The sequence below is a fragment of the Orbicella faveolata genome, unplaced genomic scaffold (assembly GCF_042242905.1).
Source record: "Orbicella faveolata isolate gen_17 unplaced genomic scaffold, um_ofav_v1 contig_36, whole genome shotgun sequence".
Classification (NCBI taxonomy): domain Eukaryota; kingdom Metazoa; phylum Cnidaria; class Anthozoa; order Scleractinia; family Merulinidae; genus Orbicella; species Orbicella faveolata.
Window position 1 is genome coordinate 4,421,477 of NW_028301565.1, and position 9,476 is coordinate 4,430,952.

Below are 9,476 nucleotides of genomic sequence, written 5' to 3' on the forward strand. Positions count from 1 at the left end.
AATTCAAGTGTCACTAGCGTTTTACTGTTTGGAGTCAATTCTAAGCTATATATAATCGATTACAGATTTTAGTATTACGGTATTTTCCTTACATAAAAGTAGCGGGAGGAACACCAAATAAACCCTTGCGGACTTTTACAAAGTAGACCCCCCCCCCCCCCCCCCACTTTTCCGACCAACTAAAGTTATTTAATATAAATCTATGGGCGTTTCTGATTGCACATGCCGTTCTCTTATCGGCTACGCAACTGATTATCTATTGTTGTAGATAGTCAGTAAACAAATGATCACAGCAGTTACCTTATTTATTTTTTCTTTTAATCGAGAGCCCATAATCTAATTGTAAAATAGCTAATAATCCGGTATCAGATGTCCGACATATACACATAGAGCGACAAATAGAAATTGAGCTTATATTTACAAAATTTAAGTAAAAGTAGCTTTCATAAGTTAACAGTTGTAAGTTCATTCTGCATATGTGAAATTTACAAACCACTAAGTTAGAAGCTGCTTCTTCTTTGTTTCAAGGAACCTTTAAGAGAGAAAAGAATTCTATTCCAGACACCATTTATCGTGTTTCTAGTCGAGTAAATACTTTAATGAGTTCCTAGTACTATAATCGTAATCTTTAGTATTTTCCATACAGAAATTGTTGAAGATGGTAGCCATGAATTGCGTTGGGCTTAAGTCGAAGGAACCAATAAAAAAGAAATTTGTTTGATGGAAGAGATGGACTGTGTATTTGTTACCTTTCCTTTGTAACGAGTGGTGATCAGCTGAGTATCATAGATAAAATCAAAACCAAAGTTATCACCCTGGCCAATCACAGAGGGCACAGACAATCCAATGAACCAATCAAAGCTTCAAGTAAATACACGCAGCTAACGGAAAGCGCAGATAAACGAGTGAGGGCTAGTCACCATTGGTTTTGATTGGATCATAAAACGTTGCGAGTTTTTTTTAAGGCAATCGATTAGCGCAATGGAGCGGATTTCATTTGAGTGTCGAAAAGTTGTGGGTTTTCGCATCACTACGCTACACGATTGGCTCAAAAAACTCGCGCCACTTTTTCATTTAATCAGAAGTAAAACTAAAATCAATCGTGACTCGTTCGCACACATATTCCCGCGCTTTGCGTCGGCTGCGTGGAATTACTTTGAGTTTTGATTGGTTCACTGTATTGTCCGTGTCCTTTGTGATTGGCTAGAGTGACAACTTTGGGTTTGGTGGCGACTCTCAATAGGCCCTTTGCACGATCCGGTCACATGGTACAAAATCACACATGCTGGTGAGCAAGTTGCGCAGTGGGTGTTGAGGCCGACTAGCGGCCGAACCTGAAAAACTGAAATTGATCTAGGTCTGTTATAAGCTGACACTCGTTTAGGGTCGAACTGTGCACAGCTGGTCGGACTGTGTTGAATCACGTGACTCAGTCGCACATGGTTTGTCCTTGAACGAGTTTCGTGTCGGGCGGATTGCTTTCACAGTGTTGTTTTTTGCTACAGTTTTGTACTTTTCCTGTCGAAACCGCACAGAACATGTAAGTATAGGTTTCACAGTTTCCATTTGTCCGAATGTGTTCTTAATTTAGGTTTTTTCTTGTTCAGTTTTTTACCGTAGGAGTAGATCAAGTTGACAAGCCGTGGAGATGTCTGTACGTCGAGCATCGCGATTAAAACTTTGAGTTTTTACGACTACGTGTTGAAAATATTCTGTAAATTGTCCCGAACAGTGGGACTTCCAAAACAAAGGCAGGTCCAGGTGGACTGGTACGAGTTGCATTGTTTTGGAAGTCCCACTGCGCAACTTGCTCACCAGTATGTGAGATTTTGTACCATGTGACTGGATTGTGCAAAGGGCCTATTGAAAACCGCTCTCATGCAAAACCAACTACATTTTGAAACTCAAAGTGAAAACCTCTCTATTGTCCTGTAATATTAAGGGCACTTTTCATTTATTGCACTTTATTGTCCTTTTTCGCCTTCGTGTTCCTAGTTGTTTCCTCGTTTTTTCTCATTCTTTTCACTTTCATTTCCATCTTCTTCTTCATTGCCTTTTTCTTTTTCTTCCCGTTTTTCTTTTTCCTTATTCGCTTGTTCTTTATTGCCGTCTTCTTTACTGTCTTTGCTATGGAAGAAAAGGAAAGCAATTATTTTGAAAGCCCTTTAAATCTCGTATTAGTAAACATAACAGAAACTAAAGAAGAGGTTACAAATTAATTAAGCAATATTTTGCATGCTTCCTGGCTGCAGGTTTAGCAGAAAATTGAAAAAACCAAAGCTGACGCTAACTCTGCAATGCAAGCAATTTTCTTGTCCCAGGGCTTAATTAGACCAGGTAAACTTACCCTTGATCCTGTGGAAGTGTGTTAGGGCAAGCTTCAGTGTTACAGATCTCTGATTCCTTTGCTGGGCCTAGCTCCTCGCAGTTTTTACCATTGTTTTCTGGCGCAGGGTTGGTGCACTCTCGAGTCCTCTCACGAACACCTCCTCCACATGTCACAGTACATTCACTGAATTCACTCCACTCTGTGTACCCACCATCAACTGAAAGATAACAATGCCAGCAGTCGACAACTTTTAATCTATAAAGACTTATTTTCATTCTAAGATATGTTGACCAGATCACATGTATTTACTAATGCGAGCGAGTCAATTAACATGCTACCATTTGTCGGCCCGATTTCTTTTTCACTTTATTTGAGTCATGAAGATGAAATCGACACGACTTGTAACATTTGTTGCACAACAACAGATTTTTAAAAATAGGGCCGACTTTGTCTGTGCTCGAGTTTTGTGATCAAATTTGGGCGCGAAATGGGCCAACCAATCATAGCGTGCAAATTAGCTTTAACAACTTTCACTAAACGTACTGTCCCCTGGTGGCTTCCATCCTGCACTCTGTTGTTAACGTCCGTTCATGGCTGTTTCTCCACAAAGTCGGTAAATAAAGGCACTTCAGTGTGTACTTTCGCCTGCACCTTGGAAAAATTTGTGGCCTGCTTTTTGTTGTTGTTTCGTGAGAATTGTGTCATTCATTCATTTCATTCATTCAATTGCCCCTCACATATTTAAGACAAATGTTTACCTGAACAAGGTTGTTCTTCATTACAAGACTCTGTTTGAATGCTCGGTCCCAGTTCCTGCTCTTCACATGTCTTCCCTGAGTACTTTGGTTCAGGTTTGTTACATTGCCGTTCTCTCTGACGCACCCCACCCCCACAAGTCACTGTGCATTCACCAAACTCTCCCCATGGGCCATACCCCCCATTAACTGTAAAGAAAACATTATTTCAGTTGAAATCCAAAGTCAGCTACTGTAAAATGCTCTTTAAGCTACCACTACAAAATTTTGTTCTTAATTTCATTTACATCCTTTTCATTTCTGTTATTCTGTTCTGTTTGTTAGTCACTGTAACCAACGATCCTGCTCTTTTTTGTCGAAGACCATTTTGCCAAATAATTTTTTAGCACGGTGATCCCCATAGCATTTTGCATCATATATTTTCAATATGTCATTCGTGTTACATAGTGGGAATATTAATGACGACAGTACTGAAAAGCAAACATCAAAGGATCAAACAAAGACGACAAGATTTATGTTGGAAGGTCTACGGCCGTACACAATCTTTTGTTTTGCGCTCATAAACTATGCATGACTTACGTAACCAAAACATTTCTATTGGTTAGTTGCTCGGTCACTAGTAAACAACTATTGTGTTTTGTGCATGGTCATGGCCAAAAAAGCGAACAAAAATTAACAAACAACAATGAACTTTGTCGAGTTTCATAACCATTCCACTCCATTAACTATTATAAAATTAATTGTCAAAAAATCATTCAATTTCTATGTAAACCCTACAGCTTCCTTCAGAATGTCAGTTTTACATGCACATTGTGAATAAACATAGATAATCATATTACTAGCAGGTTTGATCATTTAGTCTCCTGTGTATTGTGTACTCACGTTGAGTAATCGGTATTAGCTCGCTTAAGTTGGCTTGATAAAAAAGTGCTCGTTCAACAAAATTCGCCCGCATTACAGACTATTTGGTCCCCCTCGGTTATCAAATGTGAACATGTCTAAATTGAATCCCTCTATAAAACCAAGCACTTGCCTTTTAGCTCTTTTTTAAAATTACCTGGGCAAGGGTCTCCATTACAGGCCTCTGTTTCAATGCTTGGTCCCAGTTCCTGCTCTTCACATGTTTTCCCTAAGTATTTTGGCTCAGGATTATTACAGGGGTGTTCCTTCTGACGCACCCCACCCCCACAAGTCACTGTGCATTCACCAAACTTTCCCCATGGACCATACCCTCCATTAACTGCAAAGAAAGACAAAGACATTTGTAACTTACATTACAATGTAGTTTGGATCAGGAGCAAAATGGCTTCTAGTGGAATGTACTAACTCATCAATTCACATTTACAACCCTCAACAATAATGCTAGGACACAATAAACTCCATCTTTATCACTTTAATAGTAAACTTGTAATTTATTGTCACTACATGAAGTAATGTCAAACTCAACATATCAATGGCCTCAAAAACTAAATATATATGATTAGTAACAACTAGTACATGCAGCTATCATAAATTCTAATTCATAAAATATAATGTTTCAGTAGAATTCCACTTGCCATGCACAGTAATGCCAATGCTGCAATGTGACTAGCTGAGCTGGTCAAACACTATCAGCTATTAGTAGAATTCCACTAGTATACTAATGCAAATGCTGCAATCTGATTGGCTGAGCTACTCATATACTATCAGCCATTAGAGTGCAGTGGCTGTTGACCGTCCACAAAATGCAAAGTTTTTATCGTTTTCCGAAGTTTTGGAAGAAAGTTTAGATGTAAATGGATAATTAAATTCCTGAGAAGACTAAAAGAAGGACATTAGTGGTTTCTCAACTTTAAAAACTTGAAATTATTGAAAAAACGGGTGTGCACGCCTAAACAACAAAAAATTTACCAGGGACAATTCAATGCATGTGATTTTTAAACCGTTTATTTCAGTTAGAATTCTACTAAAACAATTAGATTATTTGCTTTCGATTTCTAGAGGTGATAGTTGATTTGGCCTTTGGCCTCATCAACTATCACCTCATAGAAATCTCGAGCTCATAATCTAATTGTTAATTAGTGTGCAGTGGCTGAAAGCCATCCTCATGATGGCATACAGTTGTGCTATAGTAGCAATAAAATTGAAGGCTTTCATGCAAGAAGGGCGTATGTAGTATTTTGGGCCAATTTTTATTTTTTGCAGGATTGAGCTAATTTTTGGCAGACTGACTTGTTTTGACATGAGAAGCATTTTTGCGTAATTGTTTTTGTTGATTTGTTGATTTGTTGATTACGCAACAATGCTTTTCATGTCAAAACAAGTCAGTCTGCCAAAAATTAGCTCGATCCTGCAAAAAATAAAAATCGGCCCAAAATGCTATATACACCCTTTTTGCACAAAAGCCTTCAATTATTCTATTTACAAAATGTGAGGTAAGGTGATGATCAGTTTAATTTTTTGCTGAATAAAATGACGATACAGTAAGACCAGTCAAGTTTGTTTTTGGTATCCAGAAGAAGACAAACGAATCTGTTCTGAGACTGATCAAGTGTCATAACAGGCTGGGCTGCTAGCTGCTAACCAATGCAATCAGATTTGAGAATTTTGTTATAATTTCCATTTATTATTATTAATAATTATTGTGACTTTCTGTGATTCACAAACTCTGAAGACTACAACTTCAAAAAAATGTAATAAAGTAAAAGAACTTGAGTGGTGATTGTGATTGTTATCTCTGGTTAGCAGATACTGTACATGTATGTAACTCAGAAAACAGCAGATTACTAACATGCTCAAGATCAATGGTCATATATGTGAGAATTGTCTGTGGATTTTCATCCAGCGTTTACAGTTTCTTAGTTCCTGGGTCTTTGATTAACAAAAGCATAAACACTGTTAATCATTTTGGTTTTGAATTTCAGAGTTCATGAATTGATCAAGTAACCTCAGCTACATGTACCCCAATTCTAATGTTGACCACCCCAGTTTAAATTAAAATACAAATAAACATTTCTTAAAACATGGGAATCTCACCAGGACACATGTCCTTTCTACACTCCTTTGTTTCAATGCTTGATCCAAGTTCTAACTTGTCACAGCTTAACCCATCAAACATGGGTGCTGGACTATCACAGCTTCGCTCTCGTTTCTGCACACCATTTCCACAAGTCACTGAACATTCACCAAACGTTGACCAAGGACCATAGCCACCGTCAACTGCACATACATATATTAAACAATTATTATTGGATGAGGCTTTTGTGATATCCAGAGTAATCAAGGTCGAGGTAGGGGTTATCAGCCTCAACCTTCAACTTTGGCTGATAACCCTTACCAAGACCTTGATTACTCTGGATATCACCAAAACCGAATCTAATAATTGTTTTATTATACATTGAACGAAAAAACAAAGGAAGTCATGTTTTTGCTTCTTCACTGACAGCAAGCAAAACAAAGCGAGCGAACTTGACATGATTACCCTCAAAAATAATACACTGCGGTCATACATGACATGATTACCCATGACCTTGAGTCTCCTTGATGTGATTATTGTATAATCTGCAGCTAGATGATGTCACAGGTGCTAATTTTGAAAAGTCACTGTACGCTTTCGGCTAATCAGAAAAGAGATACTGTAGTGAGGTCAATGTATAATAATATATGTCATTGAACTACATGTAGCATGAGGCATGTATTAGAGAAATTTATTGGTCAATCCTTTCTTGGTAAAAGTGCATGAGCAAAGTAAGCATATATTTGTAAATGTTTCCTTCCTAGTAACCATTCACATGTAACTGAAATTGTTCTCCAAACATAAACAGGTTAGAAATGATTTTAAAAAGTGTTTATTTTGGGTAATGAATTGAAAAAGCAATTCACTAAAATTAAATCGTGAGTAGTCCATCTTTGTGGTTCATGTTGCAAAATTCGGACCGCTAAGGGAACCAATCAGAATTCGCAAACCAGTTCAACCATGTGATAAGTTGCAGTTACCTGTCCAGTAATTTCATTTTATGTATCATATTGTAGACGGACAGTAAGTCATCTGGAGATATAATATCCCACTTTCATGGCCGGCTAAAGCTCAACTGAAATGTCAGCCATCTCCAGGTGTCACTTACCCAGGGATTGGGCAGAGGGTGGGAGACAACTGGCATTGCAGGCTAATTTGCTACCAACAGCACTGTGGTTAACTTAACTTCATTGACATCACATTCATTTGATGATTAGCTTAGCATTCACTGACACTTGTAAGCACAACAGCTAGTTTTGAAACCAGTCCAATAAATATTGCTTTGCCTCTTTTAAGTGGAAACCTGTGTCTCTAAAGAACATACCTAGTTGCATTTAGGAAATGAAACTTTGATCAATGAATCACAGCAATCAGCACACCCTTTCCAGAGCATAAAAAAAGATAAAAGTCAACAGTCATAACTCAATACCTGGGCATGGGTTCATGTTACACTTAAATGTTTGTGAATCCTCTCCATGGACTGTGCAGTCATGACCACCCAACCTCGGAGCGGGATTGTCGCATGTCCGTGTGCGGAACCTTGTTCCAGTGCCACAGGACCTTGTACACTCTGAAAACTCAGTCCACTGTGAGAAGCCTCCATCAACTATAAAAAGTCCAATGAACAGGGGGTATAATTTATTCACTAGAATTGTCAACAGGGCACAAAGAGTAAAATAAAAATGAATCCTTGCTCAATGGTGGCACAGAAGAATGCACAGTGGCTGTTTGGGGTCATACAAAGAGATCAAATATGGTGTACTCCCATCCCTGTGATTTTTACACGGCAAAATTGTCTCTAGTGTTTACCTTCAAACACAGCACAAAAGTTTTGAATGACTTTTTTATCGAGCCACAATGTCACAAAGAATACAGTAGTTGTGTCTCTCCTAGCTTCAAGATTTCAAGAAAAATATTAATAATTATATACCCTTCCCCCTTCCTTTGGTATCAAATTCCCTGTCCTAATTCAGTGACTCGTGTCAAATTCCCACCTCACGAGGCACATCAAAGGGTCTTTGGCCAAGGATTCTTTGGTTCCTTTGATGTACCATGATCCAACTGTTCTTTAACTGTATTAATCTGATTACCAAGGAAATGCAAAATCCTTTTTGAGGGTTTAACAATCCAATCTTGGATCTTCCTGAAGAAGTGCTCTTTAGATTGTTGCAGGTCCACATCAGCCTTATGGCTGGATTATCAAATAAAAAATTTATTAATTGTACTAGGAGCTTGTCAAACATAATTTTGATATTACTTATCCAATTAATCACTGAATTTTACTCCTCTCGGTCCAGCTACTGTACAATGCTATAATGTACTTTATTTGGGATGTGGAGCCATGTTAAGGTAGAATGCTTCTCTCGAATTCAGCAGGGGTTATGTGGCGAGACATGTAAGCCTAAAGGGGAATGGGACGAGACATGGGCTTGTCTTACCTTCTTCTCTACTCCGCTACCACATAACACCTATTTTATTTGCAATGGCTAAAGACTTGTCTAAGTGACCTTTTAAGAAAAAACCAGCTGCGAGCAGTAAAATGTTAAGGTGATTCCATTAACCTGCATAATTTTTTTCACATCCTTGCTGTGCACAATTTCTTTGTATCACTGGTATATGCGCATCTCGGTGCTTGCATGGATCATTAAACATACACATCATTAAGAGATTTTGTTGTCAAGTTGAGATTGACGGCTAAATAATTGTTTGTTTCCTCGTAAATAAGCACAGCTTTTTAATGGATAAATTTAAATGAGATGTGGTTAACTAGGATATAAGTCCACGTTTAAAAATTTGAGATTTCAGCTTAGTTTCATATGAATGTTGTATAGAAATTATACATCGGTTTTAATGCTGGTTTCGTGCGCATGCAGAAAATTCAGCCTTTAATTTGCTTCATGAGCTTAATTCCCTTTCAATTAAAATAGCTTACGATGTAAGTTCAAAGTCTATTTTAATGCAAAAAATGACTTTTTTTCACAAATTAAGCTTAGCCTCGTTCCCCTTTCCTGACTATAATATATACATGTTTGTACAAGCTGTTACGTTGCAACGGCGTCCTAACAAAAGTGTCGAAAAATCCAAAGAGCCTACAGAATCTTACAGAGATACAACGACAGCGGACTAGTGCACTTACCTCTGAAAATATACCTCACAAAATTATGAGCCACAAAAAATGTAGCAGAAACTAAAGCGACGATTGTCAACGTTTGCAAGACATTTCGAGGCATATTCGATCGTATATATGAGAGCGATGATGGCTGAATTTGTAACACCGTCAGTCGACGAACACCCTGCTGTCACGTAATAAATGTAAATAATTTTCTCTGTTCTACTCTCACCTTCAACGTGGACTTTCAAAAAGCGTTATTTGTTGCCGTTCCCTCAACAACCTGGA

The 9,476-nt window shown here is 38.0% G+C and overlaps 1 protein-coding gene across 2 annotated transcripts; it reads right to left on the reverse strand.

Annotated features, from left to right (window-relative positions):
• Window positions 1-296: 296 nt before the first annotated feature.
• Window positions 297-9,404, reverse strand: LOC110067225 (coadhesin-like). 2 transcript variants are annotated; one of them, XM_020774528.2, is made up of 7 exons: window positions 9,216-9,404; window positions 7,509-7,685; window positions 6,100-6,282; window positions 4,142-4,324; window positions 3,088-3,273; window positions 2,348-2,546; window positions 297-2,127 (listed from the first exon to the last, which is right to left on the reverse strand). In XM_020774528.2, the coding sequence occupies exons 1-7, from the start codon at window positions 9,307-9,309 to the stop codon at window positions 1,992-1,994; spliced, it is 1,158 nt and encodes a 385-aa protein (XP_020630187.2). In that variant the 5' UTR covers window positions 9,310-9,404; the 3' UTR covers window positions 297-1,991. The 2 variants fall into 2 exon arrangements, with proteins under 2 accessions (XP_020630187.2, XP_020630188.2); XM_020774529.2 differs by lacking the exon at window positions 6,100-6,282 and having other exon boundaries at window positions 9,216-9,402.
• Window positions 9,405-9,476: the final 72 nt, after the last annotated feature.

Excerpts from the sequence above, each read along its gene's own strand:
- LOC110067225 (XM_020774528.2), bottom strand. The coding sequence starts at position 9,309 with ATGCCTCGAAATGTCTTGCAAACGTTGACAATCGTCGCTTTAGTTTCT. Across the intron at positions 3,274-4,141 it reads TAATGGAGACCCTTGCCCAG|TTAATGGGGGGTATGGCCCA; the intron begins GTAATTTTAAAA and ends TTTTCTTTACAG. Across the intron at positions 2,547-3,087 it reads TGAAGAACAACCTTGTTCAG|TTGATGGTGGGTACACAGAG; the intron begins GTAAACATTTGT and ends GTTATCTTTCAG.